Source organism: Mustela nivalis, assembly GCF_964662115.1.
Source record: "Mustela nivalis genome assembly, chromosome: 14".
NCBI classification, from domain to species: domain Eukaryota; kingdom Metazoa; phylum Chordata; class Mammalia; order Carnivora; family Mustelidae; genus Mustela; species Mustela nivalis.
This window is the reverse complement of record NC_139033.1, coordinates 58,066,624-58,089,686: the sequence shown is the minus strand read 5'-3', so window position 1 is coordinate 58,089,686 and position 23,063 is coordinate 58,066,624. Positions and strand designations below refer to the sequence as shown.

At 40.0% G+C, this 23,063-nt stretch overlaps 1 protein-coding gene and 1 long non-coding RNA gene across 2 annotated transcripts in view; one reads left to right on the top strand and one right to left on the bottom strand.

Annotated features, from left to right (window-relative positions):
* KLHL14 (kelch like family member 14) overlaps positions 1-10,106 on the bottom strand; it is a 96,327-nt gene extending 86,221 nt beyond the window's left edge. The window contains exons 1-2 of the mRNA XM_082699601.1: positions 9,806-10,106; positions 8,041-9,033 (exon numbers count right to left, since the gene is read on the bottom strand). Coding sequence (XP_082555727.1) covers positions 8,041-9,033; positions 9,806-9,927 — 1,115 coding nt within the window. The 5' untranslated portion in view covers positions 9,928-10,106. The remainder of the gene's footprint in view (positions 1-8,040; positions 9,034-9,805) is intronic.
* On the top strand, positions 8,250-13,649 carry LOC309848250. The gene is made up of 3 exons (XR_014302920.1): positions 8,250-8,363; positions 10,423-10,646; positions 11,697-13,649. It is a non-coding gene; the product is annotated as an uncharacterized lncRNA (long non-coding RNA).
* The last annotated feature ends 9,414 nt before the right edge of the window (positions 13,650-23,063 follow it).

Here is a 23,063-nt window from a genome sequence, read left to right as displayed (position 1 = left end):
CTTTATTCTTTATCCTTACACTGTAAACCACACAAAGTCAGCAATGTGTTCTGTCCTGTTTAACTCTGCATCTCAGAACCTAGCTCAGGGCTTGGTGGATGATAGCTTTATGTTCAGTACAAACGTGGGGGATAGCTCACAGCAGGACTTCTTGTGGCTGTATACTGCCACGCATTGTCCGGAGTGCCCACTGTGGGGGGCAGTGTGCAGTCATAGGCATGAATTCAGAAGAGCCCGCCTTGCTTCTCAGGTTCACTGCCAGTTCCAATTATATTGAAAATTAAGATGATCTTACAAGGAATGCAGCTATATTTTCATCTCCTCCTATTGGAACAGCAGACTGTCCCCTTCGAACTCTGACACTTCTGAAACTCCTGCATTATCTAGCTTAAGGACAGCGTTTTTAATAAAACATCTTAATTAACTCAGATTACAAATATGTAACTGCTGAACTGAATTTAATTATAGGAGTGAAGATACCATGATTGGCCTTTTTCGTTTCCTTGGGGAAACATTCTTTTTTGTTTCTTTTAAGGGCTAGCTTTTCTCTTTTCAATGGAACACCATCGATAACCTTGTAAACTATATTAGTTGGGTATGTACTGACTTAAATGCTTCTAAATTTGTACTTCTTTGTACAACAGATAATTGAACACCTACTCTCCAGACTCTAAAATTTCCTTGCCCATCTTCCTGTACTGTTAGTCCTCTTTTTCTTTCTTTTTCAGATGGTTTTATTTTTAATAATTTCTTTGAGTTCCCATATTTCCTTGTATTTCCTTACTGCTGCTTTTTCTTCTTTTTTCACTTCCCTATGATTTATTTTCTCTCTTTGCATCATAAACATTCACTATTTTTATTTCCTCACGATTGTAGGCTTTTTCTAGTACCTTTCTGCTTTAATTCTAATGTTGCCAACAGTTCTAACCGTATTTTCATTAATATTATTTGTGGCTAGATAGGCCGTTTTAATATTCACAGTGAAATAGATATATTCACTGTTTCTTCTATGCTACAACTGAGGGTTCTTCCTCTGGTTAACTCGTTCTCCTGCCCATATCATAATAGTGTTGTGTGTGAGGTATTCTTTTTTAAAAGAAATCATCATTAGTAATTCGTGCATGATGAATTATCTTGGAAGTTAATGGAAAGGACATAACAGTGAATATATTTTCTGAAATTCTAAGTGATGACAGAAGGTATAAACATAACAATTGTTAAAATGATTTTCTTGAAACAAAATATAAACAATAAATTTCCAATTAGAGTAACCTTATTTTATGTTATGAGAGTATACAGGTATTTTTATAATTTCGGCTTCTACCTGTTGTATTTATCACCTGTAAGTTTCACCAACATGAAGAGCTTTCTATTGCCCTCCCATAAACAAAGCTGATACCACTCTAGTATTCCACCAGTGCACAGAAATCTAGGGGGAAAAAAATCTCTTGGTTTAAATTCAAGCTTCTAGGCTTTTTTGTTTGTTTGTTTTTTGTTTTTTTTATTTTCACAATTATTTTCCATAGTTAAATTGAGAGTTCTTATTTTTATTGATTTATTTAAAATATATTGGCTCAACATATTTTTAGTAAGTTAATTTTGTAGCGAAAAAAATCTCAGCAACCCCATTATATAGCCTCTGAATCTCAGAACGAATAATTAAGTATGGTAGACCAATGGCAAAGAATTTTGGCTTTCCAAAATATTCCTCTCACTCCTTTTGTTCCGGTGGGTTTGAAGAAACACTAGGAAGTTGTAGCTTTTAATCTCTTCTGTGATGTGGTAAAACAAAGATATGGAAGTTGTAGATTTGAGTATGCTTTCTGTATAAGCCATATCTATTAAATACACTCACAATCAGGGAGTATTCTTCAGATGATGATGACAGACTCCCAACTCAATCCCATCTATATAATTAGACAAATTATTTATCTTCCCTGAGCCTCAATTTTCTAATATTGAAAAAGAAGAGAAAAATGTTACAAGGACTAGAATATGTAAGTAAGCTTATGTCAAGCTCATAGAAGTCACTCAACAGTGACAGTTACTATTGTGGTTGGTAAACAACACTGTATGTGTGTCGATCATCTTTAAAATAACCTCCATTTTTATTTCAACATTGGCTTTGTCAATTCACATTTAACTGACCAAATCCTAAGTGTCCACCTCAATTATACTTAAGAGCAATATTAATTCAAACTGAATTCACATTTCTAGATCAAGGTCAGGTACCTGATCTACTGAGGGAGACGGACACCTAAACCAAACCTACAACAGCAGGAGTGTTCCTCCAGAGATTACTCATTTTGGAGAAGGCAGGGAGGTACTACAGATGTACTCAGTCCAGCTAACTCACTTGGAAGTCAGGAGTCCTGACAACACGTACCCTGATTAAAGCAGCTGGAGATATGGGATGGCATTTAGAAAAATAATTGTTCATGTGTTCATTTATGTGTTTTGATTAGTCTGCTGGACATGTGTCTGTCAATCTTAGCAATGTGTTAAATATACCTGACTAATTTCCTAGTAGAATCATTAAAATATCATACAAGTGATATTTAAACCTCTTCTGAATAATGACCAATCTGTGTTAGCTGGTTCTCTTTATCGTACACTTGAAAAAAATGAGCAGCTCGTTCACTTTTTAAATTAATTACTCTTTACTTTCCTGAGATAGCTATTTAAATTCTTAAGCCTTATAATGTAAAGTTGAAATTCTAATTTGGAGTTGGTAGAATTATTGAGACTTACATTCTTTCTAAGCACAGGCAGAAATTCTTCCCACAAAATTTTGTGTTGCTCATTGATATATCCCAAGTGCCTAGGACAGGGGTTGGCAAACTAGGACTCACAGAACAAATCTGGGATGCCTCCTGTTTATGTATATGCCCTCCCCCCAGAATGGTTTTTATGTTTTCAAAAAGTGGGGGAAAAAATCAAAAGGAGAAGAATATTTCATGACATGTGAAAATTATACAAAATTTCAGTGCCCATAAGTGATGTCCTGTTATAACACAGCCATGCCCATTCATTTATGTATTGTCCTGTTTTTGTGCCACAAGGGAAGACTGGAGTAGTTTTAACAAAGATTGTGTGACTCCTAAAGCCAAAAAGAATTACTATTTGGTATTTTACAGGAAAAAAATGTCTGACTCCAGGCCTAGAACAAATACCCTTCCTTAACTTCTTTTAAAGTCAGACACATTAATATTTAACCCTCACAAGTTTCTTTCCAAAAGGATAGCCTTAAAGTCTATATATAATATGAAGGACGATCACTAGATCATATCCTAGCACAGAGAGGCTCATAGCAAGAAGCAGAAAACTGTGGATGAGAACACAAACTCCAGAGCCACAATGCCCAAGCTCAGACTTTGGTTCTAACCCTAAGCAGCTGTGCAACTGTAGGCAACATGCTTAACTTCTCTGTGTACCAGTTTCTCCATCTATGGAATGAGGCTAATGCTGGCACTCATCCATTAGGCCTGTTTTGACCATTAAATAAGTTAATATTTGTAAAATGCTTAGAAGATCCTCTGGTATAAAGTAGCTGTTGTAAATAAAGTGATGTACTTTTTACTGCATTTTTAAGTTAAGAAAATAGAGACACTTGGAAATTGGCTAAGGTAATGAGTGAACCTCAACATGTTCATAAATACGGAAAAAATATAAGATATGAATTAAAATTTGAACATGTCAGGGGCGCCTGGGTGGCTCAGTCCTTAAAATTTGAACATGTCTACTTTTGTCAGTAAATCCTCTAAGCCAATACAACACATTAATATCTGCTCTAATTGCCTTTTGATTGTAGGATATAACTATTTGGCTCCCATACCTGTGATATAATTTTGTAATCAATGGTCCTGTTTCACATAATAAACAAATTGTATTCTGAATGGTTGGGTAACTTCTGATACAAAAATCTAACTACCTAACAACTTCTAATCTGAGGGTATCAAATTGACATAAAGGGAAGTAACAATTTAGAGAATACATGGATACAAGATTAGTTTGCTTTGCTAAGGTTGTTATTCAGGCCTTAGGAAGAGAACTGATAGAAAATACAGTCCTACATTTAAAGAAACGCTTTCTAAGCACCAAAGCCAGGAATCAAATCTGTGTATTAGGAAATTTAATGGCTTTTTAATCATTACAAGTCATTTTAGCCAATAGATAATTGTGCTCTTGATGTTTAAGTAGATTTTTAAATTAATTTATATGAAATCTTTAAATAGACTCTTTTAGAGAGTGAAATCTTTATAAGGTAGCTTGCTTTCTTCTGTAAAATATAATCTCTGGAAAACTACACTTCAATATAGGACTATACATGGAACTGTAATAGCTGGTGTTTAAATGTTTTTAAAAATATGATTATTTTCACCAATGCTTTCCTATTACAGGTGTGTTCCTGTAGAAGCTTCCGTGGATTTTTGTTATGTGCAATCGAGGAGCATATTGGTGAAGTGCAACACTGAAGCTTTCTTATTTTATAATCTCAATGCTTTCAACTTTCAATAAGCATTTATTTAACTGTTATGTTATGTGAGATGCAATGAAAATGTAAAAAAGAAGTTAATGAATCCAGGCCAAATTGACTTATTTGAACAACTACTAAATTATACACTAAAGTTTTAAAAATAGAAATAAAAAAGAAACTTCTGGGGTTGTTTAGGCTAAACTTAGACTGTATGTCTTCTGATATTTACTTATTAATGTACTAAACATTGCATGTGATGTCACTTACTAAATCAAATTTTCATGCTCTAGAAGCCTTTAAAAATGACTCTTCCAGAAACTTTTGAAGAACTTATTTCTTAAGTTTTATATTTCTTGCAATAAATCAAAAAGAAAATAAGAAATAAGACTTCGGATGTCTTAATTTTAAGTCCTTTTCTCTTAAATTAGTTGTGCATATAAAACTTATTTCTTAAGTTTTATATTTCTTGCAACAAATCAAAAAGAAAATAAGAAATAAGACTTCGGATGTCTTAATTTTAAGTCCTTTTCTCTTAAATTAGTTGTGCATATATTTGAATATAAGATAGTAGGTCTTTTATTTTTAATTTATTGTTCTTATACTTAATTTGCTAAAATAAAACATGAATCTAAGCATAAATGGCATACTCAGAAAGACTAAGGCAACTAGAGCAAAAATTAAATATTAATTTGGGTATTTATAAAGTCTTCAGGCTTGGGTTGCTTTATTTTTCTAGATGTAATAAAAATTCAAAATTACTTAATAATCTTCAAAAATATTTAAAATATTGTTATTACATTAAAGCCCTACTTTCTACAGATGAACATGTATTCTTAAACAAATAAATTCTTTTTGAAGTGATTCTATTTCCTTATATTTTGTACTTTTTCCAACAGATTAATCAATTTTAATTTTTCAACTCCTTGCCTAAATTTGAGGACTCCTTTCATGTTTAGACTTTAACACTATAGGTGGATAAAAAGTAATATATACAATGATTCTCCATTCAGTTGTCTTCAGTAAAAGTGGTGCATTTGCATAAGCAATTGTTTAGCACATTAATCCTTCTGTTAAACTACATGTAAGTCTGAGAGAACACTTTTATATTCTGCTGATGCTGTAATAAATGGACCAACATGATACTATTGGTTACAACTTCCAGCATTTTTGTCTACAGTAAAGTTAAGATCTTGATGGTTAGTCTTACATTTTTTCTGCAAATTAAGATTGGAGTAATGTAATTAGTCCCCCCCCCAAATTAAAATGCCACAGCTACCAATAATGGAACAAAAGCTAAATTATATTACTTTGAGATCAACAACAGGTTCACACGAACTGTTTTCTTCCGTGTATCTTCTGCTTTTAAAGAAAAATACAGGTTTCTTCCTACCGCAGAAGTATCAGATTCCTGCAGCATCCATGACACTTGTAAGCATTTAGTGGTCAGACGCCACTACATATCCTTCAAATGATATGGCCCAGTGAAGCTGGAAGGTGTCATCACAGAGCCAGGCAGCCTGGTATCTCAGCCATCCACCAGGACAGAACCAGCAGGCCCCAGCTGGTATGCTGAATCCAGACGAAGGTGGAAAATGGATTTTGCATTCTAATATTGCCTTCTAATATTGTGTTCTAATACTGAGCCCTAGAAAATACTTAAGTACAAGCACATTGAGGGCTTCAGAAATTCTTTATGAGATCAAATTTGTAATGCTTGTATCCCAAAATCACTCTTAAAACAAGTTAAGCCTTAATCTAATTATCCCTCTGGGTTTCTGAGTTTCTACTAGATTTTACATGTTTTTAAAAATACAAATAAATGTATGTTCAGGACTATAACTGTGTTGTTTGAGTTCCTGAATATGTATATATATTCCTGAATATGTATAATATATGCTAAGTTAAATATACTTGTAAGTTATTTGAAAGTGATAAAAGTTAAGAACAGAATATTAATCACCAGTGCCCATTGGCGTGGTGACATTTGCCCACTACACTAAGTTTCGATCTTTAGGCAAATGAAAAACTCTTACAAAATAAAAGTACATTCCATGTTCTTCTTCACACCTGGACTCCTGTGCTCACTATTCAAGCACACAAGGGATTGAATTCTTGCTTGTGCTATTGTCCTACTGTCATTTCTGGACACAATTCATTAACTCATCTCTCACATAAGAGTAGAAAATCAACTTAGAAGGTTTCTAAGTCTAAGGTTTCCCATAACTCTGTGGGCCTCACCTGAACACCAGTGCTGTACAGAATATCTTCCTTTTCTTACATTTCTACCTGGGTCTAGTAGAAACATCATGACTAAAAAATAAATATTTAATTCCACAAAGGTGCATGAAATAGCCCCCCTTCCCCACTTTAGACATCCTTTTGAGTGGGAAAATGCCATGATGGATTTTTAGACCATGTAACGCTCCAGTGGATTAGACTGTGGTGGTCTGGCATCTGAAATCGTGATGTTTTATCATGAGACACTGAGAAGATACTGCTTCTCTTTTTTAAAAAGAGAAAGAAATGCTCTGCTAGGGCTCATTAAAACGGGTTTTAACATTGGAGCCAATAAAACAGGACTGTCGATTCCAAAGCTAAAAAAAAAAAAAACGAACAACTGTCACATTTTAAAAAGTCATTTCCCTCTCCCCTCTGACATGAAACCCTATTTGCAGCACACACAGGCACATTCCAGAGAGCGACAGCAAGTCCCCAACTTCTTTGAGACTTCAGAGCCGGCACAAGGACCTAACTGGAGAGGCAGAAGACTCCCCTCCTCCTAGTTTTCAGCAGCGCTCCCCTTAGAACTGGGAGCTGCTAGGCACGATTCACTCTGACACCCTGAAACCTCTTGCTTTGCTCCCCTTTAAAAGTGAAAAAGAAAGGCTTTCCACAAGACAGAAAGTTTGCCTGGATCTGTGATGCCAGAATTTCCGATAGTGGCCCTAATAGACAAAAGGGTTGGGAGCTCTAACTTCCAAAGGGAGCAGTAGACTCATTCACTAAACGCAACAACAACAACAACAACAACAACAACAACAACAACACAACAACAACAGACCTTGAGTGTCTGACAGAAAGAATGAAAGCTCTCCTCGTGGAGCGTCGCCAGGGCGTTCCTGCTCACCCACGGCAGGAAAGAGGTGGAGTGGGGTGGAGACTTGTCATTGCAGAATCCTCTTCCTCGAGGAAGCTCATTTTGAGATTTGGAGGGAGGACTGCTTAGAGAGGGTCCCCGAGCGGCACTGGGAACTGCCCCGGCCTTTGGCCCCACTGCCTGTCAGTTTCAGCCCCCAAGTCCCGCATTTCTCTCTCTGGGGATGTCGGGAACGTGGGCTTTCCAGCGCTCAGGGATGCTGTTAGGCCACTTTCCTGTTGACCTTTTGGAGACTCCGAAATCAACTTTCCCCACACAGTCTGAATTGTTTGTTTGCATTTGTTTTCAGCTCGCCAGAGCCTCCCACGCAGCCCACCCCTCTCCCCACTCCTCTCTGCCCCCCTCCCCTCCCTCAGGCCTTTCCTGCTCCCCCCCACCCCCCGCCCTCCTCTTTGTTGTCTCCTACCTGCTGGCCAGGCTCTGCCTGCAGTGCTGCCTGAAGGGCATCAGGTGGTAGTTCATGGCGTCCAGCAGCAGCTTTTGGCAGACCGGGTCGGTGCGCATGAAATCCACTGACTGCACCCGCTCCACCAGCTCCGGGGCCGGGATGAGCGCGAAGCGGAGGCGCTTCATGAGGTCGGGCGCGTACTGCATGCGGGTCTCGCGGTCGTGCTCCAGCCACAGCACGGACATCTGGAAGAGCGCCAGCTCCGACTCCACGGGGGGCGGCAGCGAGTCCAGCAGGGCGCGCATCTCTTCGAAGTTGAGCAGCAGCACATCCTCCACCAGGTACTTGTTGGCCAGCTTCTTGGTCTCCTCCAGGCCGTGCAGCGCAGCGATCTTGCACACCTGCTTGTAGTTCTGTACCGAGATCTGGTCGTTGAGGAACTGCACGCAGAGCTTGGTGACCTGGGGGATGTGCAAGATCTTGCTGACCGACAGCACCTCCTCCACCGTGTCCAGGGAGAGGGTCACGTTGGCCGTGTAGAGGTACTCGAGCACCAGGCGCAGCCCGATGGACGAGCAGCCCTGCAGCACTAGGTTGTTGATGGCCCGAGGACTGGTCAGCAGCTTGTCGTCGGGGGAGGAGGAAGGAGTCCCGGGCTCCTCCTGCGGCGGCTGCTGCTGCTGCTGTGGCGGCTGCTGCTGCGGCTGCTGCTGCTGCTGGTCCTTGGGGGCCCCCAGGCCGTCCTGGCCGCCGACCCCTCCCCCGAGAGGGGGGTGGCTGGAGAAGAGCGATCGGAAGTACTGCGAGCAGGAGGCCAGCACGGCCTTGTGGCAGTGGAACTGCTGGCCCTGGGCCGTCAGGGTCACGTCGCAAAACAGCTGCTTCCTCCACAGCAGGTTGAGGCCGTGCAGCAGGTTGTCGCTGTGGCTGGGGTCGAAGGTGGAGGTCCTGTCCCCGGATCTGGACATGGCGAGCTGACTCGGCGCACCTGGCTTTAAACCCTCCTCCAACCTGGCAGACAGGGGTGGGGGATGGGAGGGAGGGGTGAAGGGTAGTGGAGGGGGTGGGGTGTGGTCGGGGTGGGGAAGGGTGTGGAGGGGAGGGGAGGGCGAAGAACAACAATCAGTGTTCAGCTTGGCTCCTGCCCAGCGCGCCCCAGGACCCCGACCCTAGGAGTAAGGTCTGAAGGCGCTGAATCCGTGAGCGCCACCAAAAGAACCCTGTCTGGGGTCGGGGCGCTGGTTCAGCTCCCTGCTACTCCTCTCGCCACCGCCCACACACTTCGTCCCTCACTTTCCTAAAACCACCCTGGCTCGGCTCTTGGCAGCGACAGGGGTGGCAGCAGCGACGGCAAAGTGGCGGCGGAGGCCGAGACACCTCGTGGGCTTGTGTCCATGCCGGGCCTGAGAAAGGGAAAGGCCAGGGAGTGGGGAGCCGGGGGTTCCCGGAGAGCGCAGAGGCGACCGTCGGCAGAGGTTCCAGGTCAACTTGTGCCTGCAGCTTTGCTTTTCGCAGTTGGTCCAGTTTGGGGGGTAGGAAAGGGGACCCGACAAGCGTGCGGGTGGGCGATTCTTAGCTCTCCAAAAGCTGGGAACCCCTTCGATTATCCGTGCTGCCCCGAGAAACTCCTAGGCTAATAGTCTGAGGTAGCAGATAAAGCCCTTTCTTCTCCCGGGAAAGTGCAGTGGAGCGCGGTGAGGACCAGCTCAGTGGACTCGGCAGAGGCGGGAGCTGTCCTTATCAATTCTAGCTCATTTCCCTCACCCCGGCCCTGCCTGCTTGCCTGCTTCGCAAACTGTTGGCTTCCCCGTCACCACTCAGTTTTGCTAATTTTCCAGAGACGCCTTTAAACCTGGCAGGAGAATCCTTTCGGCCCCCCACCCCCGACCCCCCCGCCCCCCGCATTTCAAAGCGCGGAAGTTCAGACGTGTATCTCCCCTTCTCTCTCGGGGCGGCACCGGGGAGACGAGGAGGGAGGAAGTGGGGCCACTGGGGTGGATTTAGAGCAGGACCCCAGAGGCCCGGAGGGATTCACGTGAAAGGTTCTGTCTCCAAGGCATCAGGAACAGTGGCTTTAACTCCAATAACTGTGAGAAGTTCAAGTTAACTGGCAGGTGTTGGGGGAGGGGGTGGGGGCTGTCCAATGGAGGGGGGGGGCAGGTTCCGTGCAGGGTCTCTGCATCCCACCCAGCATCTCCGCGTGAAGCCTCAGCTTCCCCACGAGCCCCTCGGTAAAACCCCCAGCGACCCCCCACTCGGGCACCCCCATTCCCCTGGCCCTGGAACTACTTCTGTAAAAAAAGTCTGAACCGCCCGCATCTAGGCGGAGGACGGCAGGATGGGGGGGAGGCAAGGCGAAATCGATACGCCAGGTCCTTAACCTGTAATTGCACCTTCCAGGGCCGAGCAGAAAGGGACCCTCTGCCCACATCCCGCCCGCGCGCCCGCCCGCCCGGGAGAGCCACCGCCGCCGCCGCCGCCGCCGCTCGGCTCCAAGGGATCCCGCCGGACCTGCCCCTTCCACTGCGGCTCACTCTGCCCTGCCTGGCGCCAGTCCTGGATCGCCGGTTTCCTATTTATACCACACTGGGCTCCTCTCGACTCACTTTACCATCCTGTTCCAGGTGGACCCTAACCTCCCTCGAGCTCCCTCCCCCGGCAGGACCCCCTCCCCCACCGGCCCCCAAAGATCTGGGTTTCCTGAACATCTCCCAGAGTCTCTCCCTTTAAGTGGACCCGGTCATACCTCTCTCTCGCTTTCCCCGCTTCGTTGTCTCGCTCCCGCCCCCCCCCCCATCCTTTCCTGTTCCCCTTCCTTCTTGTTCTCCTCCTTTGCCTTTCCCCCTTATCTGCTTATTTCTTGCAATAGGAGTTTTATTCTTTATGAGCGTTTGCCAGGCAACTAACCGCCCCCCTCAAAGACTCCCTCCCCATCCCCCCCCCCAACAACCCAAAAGACAGAACAAAATACACGCAAGGCAGACACAAGGCCAGAAACTTACCTGCTTTCAACCAGCTGCAAAGTCAAGGCTCACTTAAGCTCCCCCCCAAAAATCAATTGTCCTTCCTTTTTAAAGGTTTGCTCTCTCCTTGGGAGGGGGGAAAACACCTTCTGGTTCCCAACTCCAGGCAGTCACTCTTTACAATTTATTTTGTCGTACATCATTTGATCACCATGAATTAGCAACAGCAAGAAAATGTAGGAGAGGGAGAAAAGAGAGAAAGAGAGAGGGAGAGAGAGGGAGAGAGAGGGAGAGAGAGAGAGGGAGCAGAGCTTTCTGCAAGAGAAGAAGAAGAAAAAATGTACGTGTGACAAATTATGCTACCAAGAAACAACACATCATTATCCTTGGGCCTGGGGCTCAGTGAGTCGTAACGAGAGTAATAGGAAATCCACGGTTGGGGAGAGAAACGGTCGTGCTTGGCCAGTAGAGAGAGACCATACAGGGGGATGGATGCTGGAGAGACTCGCAAAATTATGGCTCAAGGCTATTGTAAAAATTGTCGAGCGTAAATGACTGCGATTTCAAACATCTTTGGAAGAAAGAAGGGGAAAAAGCGAGCCCCCCCTCCCTCCCTCTCCCTCTCTCTCCCTCTCTCTTCTCTCTCTCTATAAAGAACCGTCAAGTTTTAGTGCGCATTGCTAATTAGTCAATTTCTCTCTGCCTTCACAGGCTGGCGACTTCGCTGCTGAGCTGAAACTGCTAATTTCTGTGACCAGCTTTTTTCTTAGCTGTGATCTGGATGAATGAGTAGCTGTCTCACAGAGATGACAAAAATAAACTCTAATCCCCCCCAAAATTTCCACTACATCTTTCTCATGCATAGATTTATGATCTTCAAGCGCTCTGTGCAATATGCAAACTTTTTTTTTGTGTCTGTATATATGCTGTTGTTTCCAGATTTCACTACATTGGTATGCTGCTTCCCCCCCCCCCCCACACCATGAAATGCAGAAAACGCCTGATCTCAAAGTATGCCAAGATGCCACTTTCTAGTGTCTTGGTATTTGGGGTTTGAGTCTAATTTGGAAGACACTAGCCCTTGCCTAAAAGGTGAGTGGCTGAGTATGCAAACTGGGGGTGGGGGAATTAGAGCTGGTAGAGGGACCAGAGGACAGCCCTTTGCTTTACATTTGTTTCCCTGCACTAGTCAAGCCTTATGATCTTGTTGGAAAATATATTTTCTCTATCATTTTGTCTGGTTAAACAACCATCTCCAAACTTCTGTGTCAGCTCTTCAACAGATAAGGGTTCAGAAGTCGTATTTTTATTTAATTGAAAGATGATCATATTGTTAGCTTTGTCTTTCAATTAAGAGTCTTTGATTTGCAGGAGCCAGAATCAAGTGCTAGGAAATCCAGCTGCAATTTCACAAATGTCACCTTTAAACTTTGGACTTCATCTGATATAGAAGGATGACCACATAAAGCTCACGTTTTTGACCCTGCTTAGCATGCAAAATGACCCCCCAAACGATTCTGGAATTTTCACTGTACCAGAGATTCATGCGCATTTTGGTAGAGGACATGTTCTCTGGACTTATCTCATGATGTATTGCGTCCTTACATTTATAGCCCTACATTTCGGTTGTCAATGGGGGTTGGAGGTGTCCAAGAAAGAAAGAAAGAAAGAAAGCAAAAAAAGGAAGACATGCCCTTGAATAAAATGAACATGAAAGAAAGCTGGACATGAGTTAAATTGAGTTTTCTTTGCTATTAAATATATGAATATGATTCATTTTAATTTATATGTGCTCTGATCAGTAAACTTATTAATATACACATCAGGACACCACTGAAAGGCTGTCTTCTCATCTTCCCTTTTGATTTGTGAGATATGGAAAGACACCTGCTTAAGAGAGGGGCAGAAAACTGAAAATTCTTTGGTTTAGAAATAGGGAATTCCCCACTTAGAATAATAAACATTAACATGCATGTGGGATATTTGCTCTTAAATAAATGAAGAAGGATTGAACTGAAACATTTACTCTTCACAAAGGTCCTTCTCTATCAAGGTCCTAGGTTATCTGAGAGTAAGATACTTTATTCAGATCTTGCAGAGATGCTGCATTTCACATTTCATATTTATAACACAAAGCTCAAATACATGGTAAAATAATAGAAAAGGATTATTTATTTATTTATTTATTTATTTATTTATTTTTAGAGCAGGGAAAAGAAAGGGAACAGATTATCCAAATCTTCTGGCCCTACTATTTGTTTTGAATTTTTCCTTCTTTGAATTTTCCTTTCTTATTTAGGTCTTGAAAAGGAAGATTGTGTAATTGTGACATAGTGTCTTTTGAAGGGGTTCTGTGCATTAGCAATGAAAGCTATCAAGTACATGCAGTATCACCAAATTCTCGTACACTAACTGTATAATTTGTATAATATGCCTTTGATGTTTACCTATTATGAGCCTCCAGTGAAGTATTTGGAACTAAATCCAAAGATGAATAAAAGTATTGATCTCTTAAACTATTGCCATCTTTCCAAGTTCTCATAAAGGAAGTAAGATGTGTTTTGAGATCTCAAAATAACTTGATTTTGAATTTCTATTTTTTTTTTTTTTTTACTAATAGGCTATATTGATCACTAATTACGACTACAAGGATCTTTGTTGCTCCCAAACAACATGAAATGCACATTTTAAGAATTTTAACTATAATTTTGATGCTTATTTAACAATGAGAGTGGAAGGGGAAGAGAAGGGTTGGGTTGGGGTCTTGCAATTCTAAAACAGCTGTTGAAAGGAAGTGGCTAGGCTGTTTCTTCTGGATTTTAAAGTTACACTGCATGAGAATGTTTAAGATTTCAGAGAAAAAATGACAATTACGGCTGTTTTGTAAGCAACTAAAAATAACATTGATGATTAAAAATCCCTTCATAATCTATGTTTAAACCGGTGTATAAATCATGTAAGCCTCACACCTCCAATATCTTGCACTGGCTTTGACTGAAATTATTGCAGAACTCACAAATGATATGACACTATTTACAATAAATCCCGTTATGAAAGATTCAATTTGCAGCAATCAGATGTTAGCTACTAAGCGATTGTAAGTATTTGAATTTTATCCTACTTCACTGTTCTACGTACAGAAATTGCATCTGTGTGTTTGATCTGTCCTGCTGAGCACTATCAGCAGCTTGCATCTCTGCCACTATTGTTTTTAAAATGGCAGGAAGGACGTGACTAGTGAAGAGCACTGAGCAGGACGGATTGCACATGGCATAAGAGAAGCCCGAATTGTCTTAGAAAAAAGCTAAATAGGATCCTGTAGTCGTCTAATTCAAGCAGTCTTCATACTTCGACAGGATTATCAAAATTATTCATCAGTGAATCTGCATTTAAACTATATACAGTGGAGAGATTCTGGAACTGCTGCCGCTGAGCATTCTACTCCAGCTTTGGCTCAAAGCTTGTCTGGTCAGCCCTCCCCTGTGGCAGGGACCCAGGGGGGATCAGTGGCTTTGATATCTCAGGACTACCTCACCGGACTGGATGAACTTCAGATTATCTTCAGAACAGTTCCAGAAGGGTTTTTGCTGCTTCCCATGAAGGGGCGGCCACACCGAAACTTTATTTTCCTCATTCTTGACTTTTCTGCTTTAAGATTTAGGAGTGACCACCAAATTATAGAAACACCAATGCCCAACCTGTCCCGTGTTGCTCTTGGTCAGTAAATACTACTTCCTATGGGCTGACCTTCATGATGGTTACCTTTGTAAAATGGATGAAGGGAGGAATTCTTCCATTTTACAATAAAATTGAACAAAGAAGGACCCCTTAGATTCCCCAAGCCAGGGAGTGGCAAAACAGAGAGAAAAATCATAGGTTTTTTACTTGGGTAGGCATGGCCAGAAATATCGCAAAACCAGCAGCTTCAGGAAGCTTCTGGAAGAACAAAAAGTCTGAAATAACAGTAAAAGATAAGAAATGGTACAATTGGCTAGCATCTAGTCAAAGTCAATGGTTTACTCTTGTCCCAAGGTCAAATCAAAGTCCTTGGCCAGTACCCCAGGTACTGTTGTAGCTCTTCTGGGAAGTCCGTTATTGTCTGCTTTCTGAAATACACCCCACTCTCATAGCACATCTTTATGTTGTATCCTTAGGCGAGGCCTTGGTTTTCTACCTAGAGAAATCCCACCTAATCTCAGCCTAAACTCAGATTTCTTTCCACTTTGAAACTCTTCTTGGCAACTAGGGACAGAATAACCATAGCTAATTCTTATTGAACTCATTACTTGTTTGGTGGACACTAGCCTAAATCCTTTAGATGTTTGTTTTCTTAATCCTTTTGCTAATCCTGTGAGAGAGTATGGTAGATTGTAAAAATGGAGCCAATTTTCTATACTTCCTGGTATAAATACCCCATTATAAAGAGGCTCTGCTGTTCTCCCTGTAAGAGCGGAGTCTACCTCCCCACCCTTTGAAAGTGAGCTGGCCTTGTCCCTTGTTTATCAATGGAATGTGCCAGAAGTAACTTTGTGCCAGTTCCAGGTCTGAGCCTTAAAAGGCCTTGTATGCCTCAGCTTCCCCTCTTTGAGTCCTGTCCACGTCCATATGAAAAAGCCCAGGTTAGCCTGGTGACAGATGAGATACCACATGATCCCAGCTGACCTAGGATGTAGGAATGGGCCCGGCTGGGACAGAAGAACGAACGTAGCTCAAATTTACTAACGCGCAGAGCTCTTAGTGAAATAAATGGCTGTTGTTTCGAGCCATTAATCTTGGGGGTGACTTGTTCCCCCGAAATTAGCCAATAAAGAAAGGTACCATTATTCTAATTTTACCAACAAGCAAAATGAAGTGCAGAGAAATCAGGTAAAATTTTCTGGGCCACACAGCTTTTCCAAGATAGAGCTAAGATCCAGACTAATACAACTTGACTCCAGAGAAGAACCATTCGGCTACACTAGCCACAAAAGAAGTGCCTGCCTTCTGTGAACTTCATTCATTTATTCATCAAGCATATGTAAGGTATCATTACATCCCAGACAACGTGCTAAACGTGGAAGATATGATGATGAGTAAAACTGCATTCTTGCCCTCAAGGGGCTAACATTCTAATGGAGGAGACAGGCAGGTAAATTAGACACAGCATGTGAATAATTACAGTGTGATAATTGCTCTAATAAAGAGTATGTGTAATGAACTACTGGAGTGGAAAGAACAGGCTTCTAACTTCCTTATAGTACTTATTACCTGTAATACTCTTTTGACATTTATTGTTTACCACTTTCTATGTTGTTTTGTATGTTTGTTTCTTATTTAGGTCAATATATTTTTGATCTCAGCTAGATTATAAGCTTCTGGAGGAGAAAAAACCTGGTATCTGATAAAATCTCCCATTGTCCACAGCTCTGTACCTTGCTCAAAGCAATTACTCAATAAATATATTGATGGATGATGAAAGATGAATTTTCAAATTTTTCAGGGTAACATCAGAACGAACAAGGTAGTATTTCATAATCAGGGACTGTGTTGGGCATTCAACTATGTGACCTTACTCAGTCTCTTGATTTTACTGATCTACTGTCTAAAAATTAAAAAATATCTTTTTAACATTGTGAAATAAACATTTATTTCATACCTCATTGATAAGAGTCTGATAGGACCTCATGAGAGTTTCCCTCAAATCCTTCACCTATGGCAATCATCACTCAGCAAAGTGCTCTAAAAATTTGAAGGGAATAGTTACTTTTATGGAAATACTGATTTAATTACTAAACCAAGGTAGCACAAAGTTGTGTTTCTAAGCCTGCATTCGGGAAGCAGACCACTTACATTTGAATCCTAGCTTTGCCATTTTCCATCTTTGCAACTTTGGGTAAATAACATTTCTCTGCCCAGTTTCCACATTCAAGAATGAGGATAATTATAGTACCTGCCTTCTAGGATTTCATAATGCTTAAATTTTGTCAATATTTCTCAAAGTGTTTATAACATTTCCAGACACATGGCAGAGCCATGTGAATGTTTGTTAAATAAGAAAATACACTGATGTAGCTAAAGACTTCTTAGTGTTCCTTTTATTCTTTCTTTTCTGCACACTAGGCCCAGAACCCAACAAATATGGGATAGAAGGAATAAAGACATCTGCTTTTCTCAGGTTTGCAATAATTCATAATTCTATTCCAGGAAAACTGGGTTACTTTAACAAAAGAAGAACCATTATTTTTTACTTTATTCTTTCAATGTTTTATGTTTTAGTTTGTTTTCCTATAGTTTTAAAAATCACCATTCTTTTATCTTTGGGAACATTGGTGTTCTATGTACATGTCTTAAGGAGACATGAGATTCTAAAAATGTAAGGTCATTTATTATTAATAATAATTTGATGATAGGTTGTCGAATATATGCCTGACTCTGAAAAGTGGCTTTTTGGCAAAAGGCCTTCATGCCAATGACTGAGATGAGAGAAGAGGTCGCTGGGCTTTCGCCCCTGTCTTTGACATTATCTGTGACCCTGGACAAATCACTTTTATTCTCCAGGTCTCAGTTTTCCCGTATTTGGAAAGAGCATTTCCTTCACTGAACTCATGTGGGGCTGCATTGAGATAAAACTAAAGTGAATGCTCCTCAGAGAACAGTTGGGAACTTTTCTTCATGACTTGAGGAATAAGATGAAGGTTTAAGTAATACAAGAAGAAAACAATCCTACTCCTGAAAACTGCCCAGAAGCTTGAGGCCAGAGTATTTACCAAGTCATCTTTGGGGAAATAGTCATATACAACCATAAACAATTGGAAGCATTTTGAGTGTATTAACAGAAATTATGTGCACTCACAAATAAACCATTTTATATGCATCAAAGATTTCCAAGAGTTGGGGTTTATGGAAAAGTACTTGTTTTACTGTAGAAATGCCATATTCTGAATGTTGAATAAAGGAAGGTATGGAAATGTTTCCCTATGAGCAAGACAGTGCAGCTTTATCACAAAGAATTGTGACCTAAATTTGCAAATTATCCTCATCACCTTTCCCACCCTCAAAATTTTCTTTTCTTTCTCTCTCTTCCTTCCTATCTTCCTTCTTTCCTTTCTTTCCCTCCTTCCCTTCCTTCCTTCCTATCTTTTTCTTTCCAATTTATTTATTTATTTTTTAGAGAGAGAGAGAAAAAGAGAGATCGGGGGAGGGGCGGAGGGAGAAGGAGAGAGAGAATCTCACGCAGACTCCCAACTGAGTGTGGAGCCCACAGGCTGGATCCCTGGGATCATGACCTGAGTTGAAATCAAGAGTTGGATGCTTAGCAGACTAAGCCACCCAGGCGCCCTTCAAATGTTTCTTTTATTTGTGGCAATTTTTTTCTTTCTCTTACCAATTCTTAAAAATGAAGATATGTATTGCTGTGTTGGAATATTCACCAGACCATTGAATTTTTCATAATCAAGAGACAGTGATATAAGATTTTTAATCAAGTATCTATATGCTTAATCAATAAATATTATTGTATTTACAAGGACATACCATCTTGAGTAAGGTCCAATTTCCCTTACAGATGAGCTGTTTATACCTTAAAATATCTATTTATTTCTGCTCTCAGTTTCTTTGATATTAGTGCAAATTTGTCCAATTGTCCATTTTCAGAATAATCTTTCTTTGTTTCTCTCTTATTTTTTCACCATAGCCTACCACTTCTGCACCCCACTTTAGTACACCCAATCCTATTTCTACTTCTATTATGTTTGTTTGAAATATAATATTTCACAATACTTCAGAAAGTTTGAATTGCTCAGTGTCAATGGCTTGATGTCGCTATACTGTTGAAGTTTTGTTTGACAGTTTGGATACATTTTGGGAGTTGGTTGGTTGAGGTGACATACAATTCAAGAATTCTGTTGGGTATTTCATTTCATTCTATTTTTTAAAAGACAACCAACTAACTAAAGGATGTATTTTCTCAAAATTTGATGGTAACATACAGTCGCTGCTAAGACAACATGGTAAATCTGGACTGGACCCTTTTCATTTTGACATTACATATTATTGAGCTCAACATTAAAGTAACATGGGTTGAGATAAGGATTGGTTTAAGTTCCCTGTAGGCACTTTAATCTCATCGGCAAGAACATTTTATCCAGCTTTATCTTGTTTTATGTATATTAATTTTCTTGGCTTTCTAACAGTAGTCAAAAGAAACCAAATGCTTCAAAAGAAATGTCAGGAACACTCCTTTGTGAGTGTAAGATGGAACTCTTTGCAGTTCTTATCTTCAAGAAAGGCTTTCAATTGTAATATTCCATAAATGTAAAAATGCATGTACTCTTGACCCAAAATTCTATGGCATCTCTGAAGTGGGTAAAAGTTGTCAGTTGAATCTCATATGTAAATGCTTATTTGCCTATTTAATGAATATGTGCTATCGATGGTTGGGAAAAGCTCAAATATAATGAATTTAGGTAATGAGTACAGTGTTTAATTTTGAAGGTAAAAATGTGTGTGTATATTTGCTGTTGATCTCCAAAGTTATTATTCCTCAGCATGGGTAGTTGTTAGTACTTGCCAAGTCTATTTTCTTTTGAAACTATTATTAATATGATATTCTATTTTGTTCTTTTCCCCTAAGCTATAGAGGTATTTTTTTAAAAGATTTTATTTATTTATTTGACAGAGAGAAATCACAAGTAGTTGGAAAGGCAGGCAGAGAAAGAGAGAGGAGGAAGCAGGCTCCCTTGCTGAGCAGAGAGCCCCATGCGGGACTCGATCCCAGGACCCTGAGATCATGACCTGAGCCGAAGGCAGCGGCTTAACCCACTGAGCCACCCAGGCGCCCCTATAGAGGTATTTTTAAAATAATTTTTAAATTTTAGAATAGATTTAGATTTACAGAAAAATTGAAAGGATAGTACAGAGTTCCCATATACCTAGCATTCCGTGTCCCCTATTATTAACAACTTATGTTGGTATGGTGTATTTGTTACAATTAATAAACAATATTGATACATTACTATTATTAACTAAAGTCCATAGTTTATTAAAATTCACTTGATTTTTAACCTAATTTCTTTATTCAGAATCCCACCCAGAATATCAGATTACATTTTGTTGTCGTATTTCCTTAGGTTTGTTTTAACTGTCCAGTTTCTCACACTTTCCTTGTTTCTGATGACCTTGAGTTTTTAGAGATACTGACTTGATAATTTAAAAATATCTTCCAATTGAGAATTGTCTGATGTTTTTCTCATGATGAGACTGGCTTGATGGGTTTTTAGGAGGAGGACCACGAAGGTCAACAAGGTGACATTTTAATCTCATAATATCAAGGGTACGTGTGAGCAACATGACTTATCAATGTGGATGTTAAACTTGATCACCTGGCTGAAGTAGTATTTGCTAGGTTTCTACACATTGAGGGTAGCGCCCCCCCCCCAACTTTTTCCCTTAAATTGTACTCCTTGGAAAGAAGTTGTTATTTACAGCTCATACTTAAGGAATGGAAGAGTTATGCTCCAACTCCCTGAGGTGGAAGTATCTACATAAAATATCTGGAACTTGTCGGCAAAGGATATTTGATATATTCTTCCCCATTTATTTATTTATTTAATCATTTCTTTTTTTTACATCAGTTTGGACCCATGGATATTTATTTTTGTTCTTTGGGTTATAATCCAGTACTAGTTTATTCTGTTGTTTGAACTGTTTCAGCTTCAGCCATTGGGAGGTCTTTCACCTGGCTCCTGTATCCCTCGATATATTCCCTGTCATTACTGTCCTTTCCTCCCTCCCTCTCTTTCTCCCTCCCCATTTCCATCCTTCCTTCCTTTCTCTCTCCCTTCCTCCCTCCCTTCTTTCCTTCCTTCCTGCCATGGCAAGATAGTGCAGGTTCACTTTGTATAATTCATGCTTTAGTCTTAGGATCAACCATTTCTCTAAGAATTTTGCTTCTTTTTATTGGAGATGGTATTAAAAATGAAGAGCTGAAAAAAAAAAAATAAAGATGTGAGCCTTGAGTGTGCTAGTTGCTCCCGGGATGCTTCCTTTAGACCTGACAGCAGGCAGGACAAGGAAATATATGTATGTATAGTAATCATGTATGTACACATATCTATACATGTTTATATAGAGAACCATCTGCATCCATATAAACTAACCATGAGTTCATATTGATGTCTCCAACTTTCATCCATCACCAACCAACTTGATTTCAACTTAAATGGTTTACATGTGAAAAACATGAAAGGAGGAAGAACAGGCAAAATAGTGTCCTTACTTTGGGGTTGATGAGACCAAAGAGTACACTGAGCTTTTGTAGGATATAAACAAGTGCTATTATGGAGGAACAAGCCATTGAGTAATGGTCTTCAGATTTATTATTTAATAGGGTTATACTTCAGATGTGTAACATGCAGAAAATGAATACTTTGCCACTGAAGTCCAATATTTTTTCAGTATCTTTTCAGTAGGAAAGATGTCAGAGTTCTATAACTACAGAGGAAAACTCAAACACAGGCCTATTGAGAAAAAGCTATAAGGAAAAGCATCTCAGACCTAGCCTGATCTTGTTTCTATTGGTCCTGATGAACACTGGAAATTCCATAATAGGACTGTTGTAGCTACAGTTGATCCAATAGTTCATAAGCCCAGGGGGAACAGGAGAAAAGATCACAGGATTTAGAATTGAAAGAAAAGTATTTGAAGATCTCCTCTATCATTCATTGGTAACATAAACATCCTAATGCCTCTAACCTCAATTTTCTCATTTGTAAAAGGGGATAATAATAATTTTGTACCATTTATATTTTAAGGGCAATATAACAGTCAAGAAAGCAAATAAATGTGAAAATAATTTTTGAATTGATAAAAACAATGCAAAAAATATTATAGGAGGAGATATGTCCATGTAAGTAGCTGAGGATGATATAACATGGTGATCAAGAATGTTGATTTTGGAAAGAGACTGGGTTAGAATCTCAACTACACAATTTCCCAACTGTGTAAAATTAGGCAAGAAACCTAATTTCTCAAAGAATCAGGGTTTTTTTGTAGGTAGAACTGGATTCATTTAGATTTCAGTTTAATCACTTATGGAGTAGAGAGGAGTAATTTCCTTTTTAGCTCTAAATCTCCAGGTCTGAATCTCTATTTCCTTGAAATGTTGACTGAAGCACTGAATATAGGCTCCCAAATCATAACACAGAGTTTGGGTAAATTCTCTTGAATTTGGGAAGCAGGAGGATTGGGCCACCCAAGCAAGCTATGAGGGGCCTCAGATAAATTATGCCTGAATTCAGTGATCAGGGAAAGCTGAACCTGGAAGGCTTCTTCACTTGCAAGGCTCTGGGAGGGGTCCCAGCAATGTGTAAAATTTCAAAAATAAGACATTTTAATTGTAACCAATTAAAATTTCTCTCTATTTCCACTTGAACTTCTTTCATGTCAGATGGTGTTGGAGAAGGAGCCCTAAACATTTTTGAGACACTGGTGAAACAGAAGTTGAACAGAGAATGTAATGTGAACCGAGTAAGATATATTAGGATGTAATTTATGTGCTCACAATTACTTTCACATAGAGTTAGATTATTATTAGCTGCCCCAATGAAAGAATGACTACTAGGAATATTCTGGCTTTCCACTGTGCTGACTCACACACTGTCAAGGAAAAAAATTAGATTGGAGTTCTATTGTGATATGAATATGTACTCTTGAAATAGTCCTTGAAAAATATGGGGGTATTTAAGATGATTCCCTGCACAAGAAAATTGAAATCATATAGTTAGTGTATGAAAGTATATGAAAGAAATTTATCATACATGTTGGGAAGCTGAAAAAAATTTTCTAAGCTATCAAAAATTAAAAAAACAAATTTTGATCAATCATGGCAGAAGAAAGACTAGAAACACTGATCTCTTATTTGTCCTCTAGAAAATTGTATTACAAGATTTGTTTGTTTGTTTGTTTGTTTTGCCATCGTACATTTTGAAGACTTATAGGTCTTTATAAGTCTTTATAAGACTTTATAAGTCAAAATTTCATGGAAAGGAGCATTATAGAGGTATATGTTAGTTAGCTAAAATTATGTTATTTTGTGGACTT